This window comes from Oenanthe melanoleuca, chromosome 8, assembly GCF_029582105.1.
Source record: "Oenanthe melanoleuca isolate GR-GAL-2019-014 chromosome 8, OMel1.0, whole genome shotgun sequence".
Lineage (NCBI taxonomy): Eukaryota > Metazoa > Chordata > Aves > Passeriformes > Muscicapidae > Oenanthe > Oenanthe melanoleuca.
Genome location: NC_079342.1, coordinates 18,484,802 through 18,501,114, shown reverse-complemented (window position 1 = coordinate 18,501,114; position 16,313 = coordinate 18,484,802). Strand labels below are relative to the sequence as shown.

Sequence of the window (16,313 nt, the reverse complement as noted above, 5' to 3'; positions counted from 1 at the left end):
TTCACTCAAATCCACCTATAGTAGATCAACAGGAAACTGGAACATCTCAGATCTTCTGGCACCCCCCACCTGCTGCCCCTCCCCTGGAATCTACACTGTCTCTCCTAAAATCAAAGCTCTGCCTGACTGGCGAAAGTTTCAATTAAAATAATATATTCTGCTTTGCAGAGGGCACTTACATCCTGGAGAAGTTTCTCTAAGTTTTCCTGCAGCTCATAAAAGTACCGAGAAGTAATGAGACCTTCACGTGATTTATCTAGGCAATCTCTGGCCAGTTCAATAACTTGATGATGAATGAAACTTAGGACCCCATCCGCTAATTGCAGCACGTTCTCTGGAGCATTCGAGGCAATGAACTCAGCCAGCCGCTCTTCCATCTGTGCCGTGGCCTAAAAGTGCAAAATAAAGAGAAATTACTCCTGAATTTTACCAACACAGACCTTAAAGCATAAACAAGTCGGGTGCTAAAGTAACATTTGCATGAGACTTCAAAAATATTTCAAAATACAGCAGCGTTTTCTGAGAATAAAGACAGCACATCAGAGGCAAAAGTTATGTTCACATGAGCAAACAACTAAAATTAATCAAAACATACTTTCTGAAAATGTAAATGGCCATAAAAATATCTTGGTCCTGAGGCTGTATTCCTCTCTGGGTCTCCAAAGAAAGGATGCAAGATGTGAGGCAGTTTTCAAAACTTTTAGACATGACTGTGGAAGCTGAAAATCATTGCCCCGAGCAATAAACACGCGGAGTTTCTATCACTATAAGCCCTGATATCCTGTCTCCAGAGAAACATCTATTTTTGCTGGTGGTGGAACAGGAAGGAATGGCCATATTGACAGCTGTGGGATACACAATCTTCTGCACTCATTTCAATGATATTTTAACTTCTAACTTGCTTCCACAGGTTTCAATATTCAGCTTTTTTAAAAGCCAAGGCATGGCCCTTCTCTCTCTTGTGACAATTTCTCATGCCAATAGAAGACATCAGAAACCTAGAAAATATTAAATATATACCAAAAAAAAATTCAGCCTTGTCCATTCTAATCTCTACATACACTAAATCTATTCCTTCTACTACAGAATTAACATATGAAGATGAGGAGGCAGCTACAAACTCTCGCCAAACTGCACTGCTCGGAAATGAGATGTAAGAGCTGGGCTCCTTCTCCAACCAGCACTACAACCTAATTCTGAGCTTGGACACAAGTTCATTGAATGCATTATTCAAAAAGTGATTCTTTACCTTTGGAAACCTTTCTTTGTACACATGATTCATCATTATTATTTCACTGTCAAAGGAAACTGGAGAGCGACCAGGGCTAGAGGAGAAAAGAAATCATGTTATCATTTACAGATATCACACCAAAACTTTTCAAAACCTAGTGCTGATCATAATGCTGCCACATTTGACATTCCAAAAGTTTGACTTCACTTCAGTAATGTGCAGATGCTGAACTTCAGAGAAGATGCTGGCAAGCAGTGGCAGTCTGCAGTCTCCTGGAGATTGCTGGCACCCCTGTCCCCATATGGGCTCTGGCAGAAACTCCCCCTATTTCATTTCCAGTGAATGCAAACCCTAACACAGAAGCATCTAAAACCCCAGGGCATTTATTGCAGATACATTTGCTATTGCCCTCATTCTGTGACTGCCCTCCATGGCAGTGGGAGCAGCCTCACTCCAACAGAAATCACAGTGAGCTCTGGAGTCTCCAGTGCCAGAAGGGAGCAGAGCAATAGGAATTAAGGAAGTTGAGATGATTTGTTTTCCTTTGTCTGAAGGATACTGCATGAGCACTGTTATTCAGCTGAATCTTACATATAAAATAAAGACCACAGGAGTACTTTTATGAATACTGCACTCCCCTGATCCACATTACACCACAGATCCATTTGCATCTATGCATAGGTTAGCAAGAAACTTTAAGGCACGCCAAAAAATCAGGACACTAAATCTTGACAAGCTGCATTTGTATTACTGTTGGGGTGGGTTTTTTTAAAGCAGGGTTGCATCTTGTTTCATCACATCTGATGGTATGCAGGGCTCTGACTCACTCTGCCACCGAGGACAGCAGGATGAGGTAATGCAGATAATCCCCAGCTACAGATCGCCTGCAGCAGCTCGTTTCTCCAGCTACCTTGTTTCGACATTCAAGACAAACCAGGGCTTCAATTACTTGGCATCTCACATGATTATTGTCCCTATGATTTTAAAAGTATTAAATACTGCTAAAAATACTCTATGTCAAAAGATCCAATTTTATCTTAAACATGTTCAAACATTTCAAACTTTCTAATGAAGGATGAAATGGATCTCTCTAAATAGAATAAATGCATTTTAAACTTGGAATGCATTACAGTTACTACCTTGCTGCTAACCTACTTAGAGCAAAAACATTCTTTTGGCAACATATATTAACAATTCAAAGAAAATTTAACTCATTGGCTCGCAGACTGTAGCAGTACTAAACTCTTTTCATGCCTTGTACTGAAATTCCATGAATTACATCATGTCTTGTTTTTATTACTCTTTATCCCTTAGCATGAGAAAATGCACTTCAGATTAAATCTGTCACTGAATCCTTCTGCTAAAGAAGAAGAAAACTGATTTGGATGTTATGAATAGCAAGTAAAGAGACATTTTCATCAACTTTCCTTAGCTTGGTAGATAGCTATTCTTAATCAAGGAGAATTTTCTTTAAAAAGAAAATTACATCTATATTCATACATCATGTATGACATAATTAAAACATACAGGCAAAAACATTGAAATTGCAGAATTATAAGCAAATTCTCCTGCACATTTAGCCTGCTACCCTTATCCTTTTTTCTCTAAGACCAAACATGCTGACACAAACACAGCACTTGTTTACTGGTACTTCACAAGGAGCTGAAGGACTTAGTGAATACAGTTATTGAAGAACTTATTTTTCTCTGATGTAATTTTTCTCTGTTATCTAAATGAGGTATAAATTACAAGTATATATAAGCCCTTTGATACTTAGACAGAAATACCAAGGCACACACATACTTCATTTTAACACTAAAATTTGCACATGCTTAAGTATTTGCTGTCTTATGCTACAATAAAACATGAGGGATTTTGCCTTTTGCTTTCAAGGCACTTTATTCATATGGATACAGGAAATTAAGAGCTATGCAGAAATCAGGCTACTTGAGCTGTCCTGCCAGCAGATGTAGCATTTCCTTAGGGAGAGCCATGATAGGAGAATTTACTGTGCTTGCTTTTGTCTTTTACAAAACAATTTCTGTGCACACCAATTGCCAAGAAAGTGAACATTTAAAATCCCTCAGCTTCCTTGGGCATTTGCAGTTTTGTCTTTCACCTTTGGAAGCTTATCAATGCCACTTTTTACCAATTAAAACAACAGAGTACCCAAAAATCTCTGGATAAAACCTCAAATTGAGGGGCACATTGTCATCCAAAATAAAATCTGCTCAATATACTAGGTCAATTTAAATGTCTATAAGCTGACTATAGCAAGACTGTAACATAATATACTGTACCATAATTTTTAATGTAGATCCTTAACTTGGGCAACTAAGGAACTAATTTGATGGATACCTGACTAACTGAAGGCTGCCTGCCAACTTTACAGCACCTCTGGGACACAACCAGGTGAAAAAGAAACAAGGACTGGGCAGATAACTGAGTCCCACCAAGGGAGAACATAAGGAAATTTAGAAAAAAGATAAAAGGAGTTTCATACATTTTACTGGCATGACATCTTTTCAAATGCAAAAGCTTCACACATTTATCCAGCACCAAAAATTTCACAGACAGAACTAAACCAGTCTAACATTTCAAGTCTCACAAAGGAACAGATTATTTTCTGCAAAACAGAGGACACATGCTGTGCACGTGCATAACATTTTAAGACAAAAGGCAGGCTCCTTCCCTTTTCTTGGTGCAGATAGGTAGGTCAAAGAAATTATTATTGGCAGTGAGTTTTTCATTTCAGCAGAGCAGACATTAGAAGAATAATATCTGTCCCCTTAAGCTGAACAGCAGAATGAAAAACTGCTCTCTCTTTTCCCCTTCTTCACGCTCCCTCCACTTTATGAGACGATGTGGTGTTGGATTTTCAGGGATATCTATCTCCCACAAAGATTTCATTCTGTTGCCTTCAACCTGTCAAAACTCACGTGTCCTTATCTGATGCTTGCAAGTGAAAATAGCTTATAGACAGCTATTATGAGGAGCAACATTTACACAATAACTTAAATCTTACAAAATCTAGTTTAAGTGTGACTAAATAAAAGTGAGATGTTTATGATCATAATTTTTCCTTCACCATGACAGCTGCATTTATTAAGAAAAAGCAAAAAAGCTACAAGCACTGTGCTTCCCTCTGCTTTTACCCTGTATATAAAGGTTTGATTTGGTTGTATTTACAGGACATGACCAAAGTCAGTTCTGACAGGAACTTAAACAATAGGCTTTAATTTTCTGTCATTTCCAGACACATAAAATAAGGAATTTGAAAACTAGAGAGCAAAAGCTGGATAAAGTAGGCACTAAGATAAGCATTCAGCTGAAGGTGAGCCTTCCTCTTCTCCCAAGAAATAAATATTTAAATCTTTGAGGTAATGAAAATTACTTTAATACTAGAAGTCAGAAAACTCCCCCAGCAGCAGGGGCTGCAACTTCTTCTTTCCAATATTTCAGGGGTTTTATGCATGCCAGCAAAGACCGAGACTGCTTTAGAATGAAAACAATAAGTTGGGGTAATGAGCAGTGCAAATGACAAATAAGAATACCCAGTTTTCTTCATAACAGAAAACCACAAAAATAGTGAGTGAACCCAAAAGTTAATAAATTTAAAACCAATCACTTTGAAGGGCTTTTTCAAGTCAAGTTCACAGGACACACTGTCTTGAGACAGGGAAAAAAAGAGATCAACACTATCTGTAATGCAGTTAGAATGTGTTTTCAGAAGGAACAGATGCTTTGTGCTGTAGAATATAAAATTATTATCCTTCCCCAGATCCATGGGGGGGTGAATCCCTGCTCCACAGCTTGTGGTGGATGCTACTGCCTTAGAGCAGCGTGAAGGGATGAACCCACCAATTACTCAAGTGCTTAAAGCTGCCTCTGAAGTGCACTGAGATGAGAGAGTCTGCAGGATGCAAGATAAAAATGGACTATGCAGGCCACTGGTTTTCACAACACCTATTCCTTCTTGGGCATTTCATCACCAGGACTCTTTTTCTGTATTTTCCAGGAGTGTGTCTGTATACTCTTAATGGCAGGATGCAGAGTGCTAAAAGTCAGGTTGGGAGATTGCATTTTAAAAGCACTACCCAGCAAAGAGATGAAGAAGGATGATCTCATCTACTTCAACTATATAAAAATTCACTGCAACAATCTTCAGCCCTTTTTACCTAGACAATATTACCCTGAAATACAAAAAGAGATCAAGAAAAATGGGCAGATTGGTGAGCTGAGTGACTGCACAAAGGTAGCTCCTGAAAACGTCATTATTAGTTAACTCTACTTTTATCTCTGACATTCTCCACACATTCCCACATGTAAGCAACTGCTAAAGATGACAAGTGAAGAGAACTGGGAAAAGATGGAAGGCAGCATCTCTCTAACTTGAAAAGAGTAATGATGCCAAGTTTAGTGCAAGTATTCTCAACTTTTCATGCATTTTACCCCAGGGAGAAAAGATCTTGTTCAGGTAAAGCCCAGGATTGATCTAAACAAAACAAATATAGCCTGGGGATCTCTCTGTTGGTCAATAACTTGAAAGATTTGAAGGTTGCATTATTTTAAAAAACCCCACAGTTGAGAGATGATATTTAGGAACTACTTCTGCAGGTAATAATGAAATATTTTCTTCTACTAAAGACACACTACAAGCACCACAACAGGTGAGTCACATGGAAATATGTTCTGACTGAGTATTTGAGTACTGGATTGTTTTGAGACAGATGAGAGAACAGGCTCCTGGATTTTGCAAGCAGCTTTATAAGGACATCACACCTTTGCATTCCAGTGCTGGTCTCAGGCTCCCTCTTTTCCCCTGCACAGGAAAGCAGCTGGGATAGAGCCAGTGCCATTTCTTCAGGGCAGAAATTCCAGGCATTTCAAATAAGGCATGATTAAATAAAAGATGAGTATCTTCAAGGCACACTGGCAGAACACCTCAAGCAAAGCAGAGGTGCTACCAACCTGTCAGTGCACCCTCCATGACTGCACACTTTGTGAGTTTTATCATCCAGTTTGATCAGTAAGAGTGCTCTGTATGAATAGAACATTTGCAGCTAGGTACAAAAAAATGGTGCATTTCTAGGCAAAGAAGTAAGTATAATTTTCCAAAAGTTACACCTAGGCAATATTCTATACCTAGGAGCATAAAAGGATCATCTGACACATCTAAAAAAAAATCTTGGGTTACAGAGAGAAAAAAAAACAGTCCCAGCATTTGACAGTGACATCTCAAAATGCCAGTTCCTTTCTCAAAAAGAGATGTAAGGCTGCAGTCATATAGGATGGAAAAAGGAATACACATTAACAATGACACCATGTTTTAAATTACAAAGCCATGGCTGCCAGTTAAGGGAAATGTCTCATGTATTTTGTTCATCTGCTTTTCATTAAAGCTGATCAAACAAGACTGCTGAATGAAAAAAATACATTTTTAGGAAATTATTGTTTAATTTAGTTTAATGTTGAAAAACAAAGCTGTTCTCAGCTTTTATTTTTTAAGAAAGTGAAAATATCTTCTCACCAAGTGAGGTAACTCTAAAGTGTGGGCAAATAAATAAGCAAGCTTTGTGCAGTGAGCAATGTCTGGTCTTCATGTATTTCAGTTCTTGTTTGTTTACAAGCACAGGCTGCCCTCTGTCAAAGAGGGGTTTTACTCCTGCAAACATTGCTCCAGTTGGTTGGATTGACCTATCCATTTTCCTTGGAGGTGCAAGGGCCAGCACAAATGCATGGTAGTGGCAAGGGTGCTTTGGAGTCACACAGTACTGGCAATAAGCAAAATGAAAACCAAATGAGGCACAGTGAGTTGAAAAAATTAAATTACTTCATTCTGAGCTTTGGAATACCAATAAGGCTGGACATTACCACACTAAAAACGAGTGAGAGAGCCAGAAAAGGTATTCAAGAGAGGAAGAAAATGAATCAGTTATACGACACACTGAATTAATCTCATCCCATCACAAATTATAAATCTACTCCATGATCAGTCTGCTTCAAATTGGCTCACAGAGGCAAAATTCTCTGCAACCTGATAACCCATATTAACAAGGAAGAAAATAAAATTGGGCTCTTCATGTATATCATTCTTGGATTAGCAAAAGTGTCTTCTACAACAGGATTACCCCTTTGTTAAAGGACAATCATTACTTTGGCATGTGGTATCTACAGGAGCTGCCTCACCTCTAGAGAATTAGTAGCACTACAGCTACACTACTCAGCAGGGGTCAGTGTTAAGAGTGGCAGCATGAGGGCTCAAGTTGTTCAAAGGGACTTAGTACAAAATTTATAATTAGTCTTTCACTACATGGCACGAGGAGGTTGCTGGCTACGTGTGCCACTACCCACAGTACTCACCTGCTCCTGTAGATTACTGTGTAACTACACTTAGCAGATCCATAAGCAATTACCATGCAGCCCGCACTGAAGTTCAGAACATACAAATAATTACAAAGAATTGTGAAAGGTCAGCTCTGCCATGACATGATATTCATCATGGGTTTTGTTATTTTCCTGGCCTGTTTCACTTCCTCCTTTTACAAATTCCCACCCAAGTCCTGGGCTGGGCACACTGATTCAGTAATTCCTGCTGGCAGAGTTTTTGAATATTGTCCATTAACTTAAAGGTGATATACACCTCTGACATCCTCAGATGAATGAAGACTTCAGCTCCTTTAATCCTGTAAAAAACATTTTTTTTCACAAGGTGTGTCTAGACTTTCCCTAGACTTTCATTCACCTGGTCCAGCAGTAAAGGCACAGCAAAACTTGAGGCATTTGCCATGATACAAAATGTTTGTGGATTTATTCCATAAAACTGTTAGAGATCTGCAAGAAAGATTGCCCAGAGAGTTTGTGGAATCTCTGCCCTTGGAGATATTCAAAAGCCATATGGACATGATCCTGGGCATTAAAAAAAGGCATATTAAAAGGCATATGGCATGATAGGGCTTTGCACAGGGTGACCTCCAGAGATTCTTTCTAATCTCAGCCATCCTGTAATTCTGTGAAAGATTAAATTCTCGTTGCTTCTGGTTTTATGCATGGAAAAATCAACTACATAAGGAAATAACCCCGGATAGTTATCTTTGAACAACAACAGTTCTCTGAAGAAACACTAAAATTATTCAGCTTTTAATGCAGCAGAAATTGTGCTGGGGTGCAATTCAATTTGAGGTTTTGACTTTATCTACTCTGGTTTTCATACCCCTTCAGAAACACTGACAGAAAAGTTATTAAAAGTGGCTATAACCACATCCTTGTGATATTGGAGCAAAATTCTGAGAAGAAACTTCACTAGAGGAAATCCACATTTTATGCATTTAGTTTGAGACTCATGTGGATCATGTTTTCATAGAGTTCTTGTGAAAATACAAAAGCAGAGTATACCAACCACTTTGCAATTCAAAAGCTCAGCATCAAATGTGGGGAAAAAAATCTTTTGTGATCAGATGAGGTGAGCTAAATGTTGATTGAAACAATTTCAAAAACATGTTACAAAGCAACTACAAACAACTACTCCTAGATCTGAAGGCACATATGGAAATGCAATAAACGTGTCCAACATCTTAAAAATTCAGCAAGGGATGCAAAGCTCACCTGAGACTGCGAGATCGGGGCCGCAAGGCTGGAGAGTGGCGCCCTTCCTCATCAGTGATGCTCTCAGTACTGAAATGCTTTGTCAGGAAATGAAGTTCATCTGCCGTGGGCTGAAAGGGCAGCTGGTGCAGCTTCTCCTGAGATGAGCATGATGACTGAGTACAGAAAAAAATACAGAAAAGAAATGCACTAATCGCATGCATAGGGGTCAGCTAATGAATGGAAGAGGAACGGATTCTGCCAGACTCCAGAGGAAAAGAAAGCTGTTTATCACACCAGGTGCCTCTCTCATTGCTCTCTTTAGGCTAAGCCAACCCTTGCATTCAATGACAGAGCTGGTGAGACCAGGAAAACTTTGGGAGAGGGTTAGGGAGCCACTGCATCTGATTCTGGAACCAGCACATCTGATCATGCAGATGATTGACTATTAGGAGACAGCAAGGAAGGCACGTGAGTACCAGCACTACTCAGGAAAGGACAAGGAGGTTCCTGGAGTGGTGAGCAACTTTCTTTCCTTTTCCCTCTTGTTCTCTTAGCTCAGGAGTTTCACTGGCATGCAGAATGCTATGGAGCTGTGTAGATGTAAGAGTTTGCTGGTTATTGGCTCTCACTGGAAATTGCTATTGCAAATGGTCAGGATTTTATTTCTCCTTTTCATTACCCTTCTTCTCCAACCAGGGAAGCAATAATAAAGTAAAGTATCTGACTTTGTTGTAATATTAACAAAGTTTCTCATTAGTGAGTTAAACATCTTATTTTTGTAAATAACTTGATGCATTTAAATGACACATCCTGTGATAATAATAGACATGAAACTGTTTTGATTTGTGAACCTCATAAAACTTTAGATTAAAAGAAATATTTGTGGGAAATGCTAAAAACATCAAAGTTGGACATTCCAGGGGAAAAAGCTGAAGGTTAATTATCAAATGGATTTTTTTGTGTGTGATTCTTCAATGCCCCTTTCCATTTTAGAGAAGTAAGAAAACAAATTAGGTAAGGACAAATTAAAAATTCTCTTTAAAAACAAAAGGGAAAATGAAAAAAAAAAAGGTGCTGAATAATCAGAGCAGCATGGAACAACACCAGTGGGCCTTATTAAAAACATCACCCTGACCTAAGTTCACAGCTCCTTATTATCTGATGAAATTAATTATGTACACTGTTCCAGCAGAAAAAACCAAACTTTTCCTTCTGCTACAGCAACCCTCACTTTAGACTGGAAGCATCACATCCTAGAACCAGAAGTATTGGTAGGCGGGAGTTCTACATGATATAACACACATGACCAAAGTTTTAACTCACCTAGCATGAGAAAGAAAGCATATCTGTTTCTTGCCATATTGCTAGATCATTTGGTTTGACATTTTCTGAGGGAAAAAACCCAATCAACCAACAAATCTGAGATAAAGAACTCACATAGAATGTACCTGTTCAAATGGTGTAGTTATTTCAAGTATTGTAAGCAATAGAAAATCATAAGAACCTATCAATCTAAAGATCCTGTTTTAGATAAAAAAATTTATTTGGCTCCAGATCTTCTCTCACTGCACTGCACAGAGGCACTTACAGAAAAGAACCCCCTTGAAAGCCTTGGGGTGTGCACAAACTTCCCAAGTGTGCCTGGAACCACTTCCAGTGTTTTCTTTCAGGCAGGTCTATGTGGAGGGACCATGTTGGGAAGTCACTTCCAGCCCAGTGTGCACACACTGATGTTTACCCAGCTGGTGTATCAGTTTACACTGGTCTGTTCCACAGACAGAGTGTGGGTCTTTGCCCCTTTGCCCACAGCTGTTCTGCTGTTCAAACTGGTATGCCAAATACAGTAACTATTGTGTACCTTAAGTACAGAATTATTCAAGTCCTGTCTTGATTTTCAGAGATTTCATTGATGTCTTTGTTTATGTCTCAAACAATATAAGGAACAGGAAGAAGAATCTGCCTATGAAAAAAAGCCCCAAAGAAAAAGTTAGGTGGCAGCTGAAATCCCATTCATGGTGAATAACACAGATCCTGCAGTGGACCAGGAAGTACTAAAAACACTTAAAAACCTGCACCAGCAGATACCCAAGTTCTGGCATTGTAAATACATGTCTGATTCAAAACAAATTAAGGAAGGTTAGCACATAGCTACTTGAATTAGAATGGAAAAAAATGAAAACTTATAATCTAAAAAAAATAATTTAAAATGTATTTCTCAACAGCAAAATCACTGGGGATGCAATGCTAGTCAACCCATGGACAGCTCAGCAAGATCCTACCTCCACTTCCTCTCCCTAAAAGCAATCAGATCACAAAGTTTAGAATTCCAGAGAATAATTAATGAAGGCCCTGAAGATCAAGACCATGGACTTTTCTCTGCCAAGGGCTTCTCTAGCAGTATTAAAGCATACAACCTTTCAATGAAAAAGCATGAAAGTAAAGTGAAACACTTCTGAAGTATTGATTTTCAGGTAATCACATCACAGTACTCAATATTTGCACCAGACTAATACAAATATCCCCCTGGTGGCTTAATTACAGATGCAGAATTAGCCAATTCTTCTCCAGTAAAAAAAAAAATAAAAAAAAATCAATCTATATTACAGGTGCTTATAAACTAACTCTGCATCTAGAAAATGAATAGCAGATTAACTGTTTAAAAATAATTGCATACAGGCCCATCTCACTGATTATTTTATGTTCACCTAACTTGAAAGGTCTTCTCCAGCTTTTTCAGTGTTGGTCTGATGATACACCTTGTCTTCATAATTTGTACAGAAAGGGTAAATGTGGTTTGGTTTTGATTGAAGTGTCATCCCTCATTTAGAAGCAAAAAAACAAAGCAGAATCTACATGTTCTCACTGACCTCAGACTAGGGAAATGCTTTGGATTATTCTGTAAGTTGGTACAGCAGTTGATCTATGATCACAGAGATGAAGCTTAGCTCTTGCTCTCATACAAAAACTCAACTAGCAGGACACAGAAGGGACTGTGCCCTTCTTGGTATTTCATTTCCCACTGGCACATACACCAGAGCAAAGGTCTAGTGGCTTCCTTTATCTTGCTTGAGAAAGAAACATAATCTTGAGGACTGATCATATGAAATGGAAGCCCAAACTTCTGTCAAATTTGTATCTGCAGCACTTATTCATTTTTTGTGCTCTTTTGCCAAGCCCCTTCACTCTTCTCACTTCAGTTTAAAAGTCTACACAGGAATAACACTGCTTATCAACTTTAGAGGTGTTATTCAGATCAATTCAAATTAATTCTAATCTGTGAAATACTGAGATAATAGGATTTGCTTAGAAACGTAATACCAGGTTTAATAGCTCCAACAATTGCATCACTACTTACTAAACAGCCATTTCAATGTCTCTCTACTACTGAACCAGCAAAAGGACTAGAGATGAGAAACCTAATCACTTAGGAAAGAAAATAAAAATCTTGGAATTATGTGTTTCAAACTATTTCCTGCATGAAGCTGAATTCAGGTCTAACTACAACTATCACTTTATGCATCTCATTACACTTCCCTGTTACTTACACTTAGAAAAATTACCATTTGAACTTGATGCTTTCTGTGTGACAGGTCTATCTCAGATTTGTTGGATTGTTTGCTTTTTTCATGGGAAAACATCAATCAAAATAATCTATCTATTTCTGGGACACAACAAAAAACAAATATGCTTTATTTCCCATGCCAGAAAGCTGAGAACTATCTAGCAGTAGCCTTGACATTCCAATTTCAAAGGAAGATTTTTGGTGTTGTTACTTCTTCTCCCTCCATAGGCATCCACCTTAAGTCTGGTCAAACTACAAACTCTTGAAAAATTACAGTTTAGCCTCCAAAGGTGTCAAATTGGAAGCTGTCACAGTGATCACCAATGACCTATTGGATGCTATTTGGATGTCATCCATAGGGAAAGTAACTGTATTTGCTCCATGCTCCCATAGCTTGCTCCCAGAAGAGGACTTAGACATGGATTATGCCCATAAAGATTTAACCTAAGACCATAAAGGCCAAAGCAGAGTCTCTTTTTAACAGCTGCTCTCAAGTGCTTGAATGTATAATAATGTGTGACAGTAAAACCAGGGACATGTTTTTCATGTACATTTTTCTGTGCTTCTACCCACATATCTGCATGCACACTGAAATCAAGTCACCTGCCTTCTAAGGAGACAAAAAGCACCCCAAACTCAACAAGAAAACAACTGTCCTGAAATTCAGAAGATAATAAATGGTAGAAATTGTGTGAACTAGAGTTTGCAAGAATGTGTCTGATCAAATGAAGTTATAGAGATAAGATTAACTTAGCAGAATCAAATTTTAATCATATCAATTTATACTAAAAGGAAACTTTTGACCCCAATTTCTTCTTTTTCTCTATAGACTGAATTTAACATTCACCTCCAAAAAACTCATAAATTTATGTTTGAGAGGCACTAGGAAGTTTATGGATGAACTTAAAACAGTTCACAAGGAAAACAATAATACAGTGTAGGATTTGCATAATATGGAGTATTGAGTCCTAATTAATGAAGGTGTTAAAATTATTAGGAACCTACTCTAAATAATTAATACAAAACCAAATGATCAGGATTATGGAAAGAGGCAGTGATTTGTTACCACACACTTGAAGACACCATAAGACACATACAGAAGCATGTTACATTAAGTCTGTACTTTACAGTTCTAATATTTCTATGTTTGTCTTTGCAAGGTTCTCATGTGGATAAGCACAATGCCTAGCAGACTTAAACAAAAGAGTAGGATTAATTTTAGGAAGCATGTCAGAGTTACAAGGGTTAACATGGTGCTGCCAGCTTAGTGGTATTGCTGACAGAACTCGAGCAAACTCAAGTAAGAACTCAAGAACTCAAGCAGCCAGCCTTTCTAAAGATGGGTGTAAAAACTGAAAAGCACCATCAGGAGGTTCAAATTATAGGAGTTGAATAACAGATGTGGCTTATCAGTTTTATTTTCTGCTAGCCTGGTAGCAGAGGTTTTCAGACTAAGTACTTGAAAGCACACAATTTGATTTCCCAGTTACAAAAGGCTGAGAGCTGGAAGGTAGTTGTGCACTGAGTCCTGCCACTTTGGAGACTTTGTGCCTCTCAAATGATCACTCTAGCCAAGTGCTGCACTGGGATTTCACCAATGCTAAAGGCAAAGTGCAAGATGATAGGAGCTGGGAAATGGAGGAAAAAAGCAGCAGAACCAATAATTAAATTAATTTTTAAAAATAATTAGTATATTAAATAATGTTAGCAAAACAATGAAGAAAGATCCAGTATTTTAGTAGAGATTCAGAAGCTGATTTGTTAGGGTGTATTTGTACAAACTGAATTGCTTGGAAAAGTCTGTGTCACTTACTGAAACTGTTGAACTGGGAGTGTTTGTTCCATATCCAGATGAGGGAAGGGAGGCCAAGGACCAGCGGCGTCCATCCGTTCTGGGGAAAAGATGGGAGGGAAATCACACTCAGGCTAATCCTCTAGGGAAATAAGCAATTGTCTCCTCTCTATCTTCTAACCTCATGCTTTTATTAATGTCTTGAGTTATTCAGATAAATCAGGTATCCTGTTTAGAATCACATTTGTGGAAAAGCAATTAGAGTAAGTTTTAAAAGTAAAACTAGGTGACTTTGGAAAAGCTACAAGAAAGGGGCATCAGAATCCTGCATTAAGTAGATGCTTTGTACTTGTACAAAACTTGGAGCTCCTAAAACAGACACATAAAAACAGCTCCTTGCAAACTTCTTTGAAAAAGACACTCATGCTTAACTTATGCAGCTCATTGTCTTCCAAATGAAGATTCAGATTGAGGAAAAAAATCACATTAGATCAAGAATTAGCTGCAAGCAGATTAATCTGTTTACCTACTCAGAGGGCATTCTCCCCAGCACATTGCCTGGTATTGCTGGAAAATTAAACCCACAACAGCAGATAGGAACAGAGCCAAGGGACCCATATAAATCACAGAAATCTCACCTAGGGTCCTTTCTCCTTCAGTCAGTATAACATTAATACTTACTTCCCTATGGTAGCCAAATAAACATGTCCCTCAGGGAAAACATTCAAAACATTGTAGAAATACTGCAGAAAGGTCTTGTTTTGCCAGTGTCAAAACTGAGGAATTGAGGAACTACACAAAAGCTTTGAGAAGAATCAGTGTTGCCCTCCCTGAAACCCTCTGCTTCCCCCAAACCCAACCTCAGTGAGGATGAAAAATTAACTACATACAGCTCAGTCTCCCAGCACTTTTTCTGTCTCCAATCTATTTGCCCACATTTTGTGTCCTTGAAATGGACAACCATGTCCTCTTGCACAATGGGATGGATGTAAAAGTATCTTCCTCACACCAGTTTCCATTTGCTTGTGTTTTTTCTTGCAGCAGATTATCAGTAACTGGTCATAACACTAAGCTGAATTAGAACAGTTCTAACTCACTTTGGAGAGGTATGGGGGTTTTGGTACACACAGATATAGTGCATTTATGCAAGTGCATTATAAAATAGGATATTTGGTACAGGTCTGAAATAATGATTATAAAAACCTCAACTGTTACCTTCACAGCAATATTTCACATCCCACTATCCATAATCATGAAGCCTCATCTCCAGAAAAAGGTTCAGTGCCCACCAAGAGAAAAACCTCTGCTTACAGTTTTTTCAAATCTTGTTCCTTTTATTTTCAGGCACTGATACACACCACTCTTTGCCATCCATCTTAGAATGACAGGAAAATAAACTCATTGTTCCACATCACTGAAAGAATATTATGTCAACAGATTTTTAAAAAGACTCATGCTTCATGCATTAAAAAAAATAATAAGTCTGTAATGCAGATTTTTATTGCATGCCTATGTTACAGCTAAACCCCATTTAGCCACAGGTGATGTTTTCTCTGGCAAGACAATTAAATGTAAAAGAACAATCTCAAAATAATTTCAAGTGAAATGGAATTCCTTTCTTAACCCTGAAAAACAACAACTATCCTCATTATAAAGTTGTTGCATGCTGGGGTAAGGGATTGAACACCAAGCTTCAATAATCTTCATTGAGTTTCTTGTAACATACAGGGGCACTGGGGAAATATTTAGGTCAATGATTCAATCTCACTTTGGATCCTCAGTCCCAGAGCAAAATACTGTCTTGCTTGCTGCACAAGTTACTCATTTCTTGCAAAAGAAAAGCTTGGGTTTTGTTTGTTTGTTTAACTGAATTACCTAAATGGTGTAATGAAATAATTTCAGAATTTTCATTTTGAAATTTTTGTTTAAGTTAAAAGAAAATAGCTTGTTCAATTAGAAAATTCCAGCCTACCCCTTCATGTTTAGGCTGTTAACTGCTGATGCAATCCAGGCAAGCAATGTGCTAAGGAGTCAGGACAAACATATCAGCTCTATTCTAGCAGAAAGAAGTGGGACAGGAGTGAAAATCTTCCAAACCAAGGAAGGGGAAAATGCTTTTAAAGCAAATTCTACCTGCACTT

The 16,313-nt window shown here is 38.2% G+C and overlaps 1 protein-coding gene across 6 annotated transcripts in view; it reads right to left on the bottom strand.

Annotated features, from left to right (window-relative positions):
- MAST2 (microtubule associated serine/threonine kinase 2) overlaps positions 1-16,313 on the bottom strand; it is a 182,954-nt gene that overhangs the window by 40,807 nt on the left and 125,834 nt on the right. For 5 of the 6 annotated variants that reach the window (XM_056497403.1, XM_056497398.1, XM_056497400.1 and 2 more), the window contains 4 exons: positions 14,194-14,272; positions 8,837-8,991; positions 1,250-1,325; positions 180-389 (listed from right to left, as the gene is read on the bottom strand). In XM_056497403.1, coding sequence (XP_056353378.1) covers positions 180-389; positions 1,250-1,325; positions 8,837-8,991; positions 14,194-14,272 — 520 coding nt within the window. The remainder of the gene's footprint in view (positions 1-179; positions 390-1,249; positions 1,326-8,836; positions 8,992-14,193; positions 14,273-16,313) is intronic. The other variant, XM_056497399.1, reaches the window with a different exon arrangement.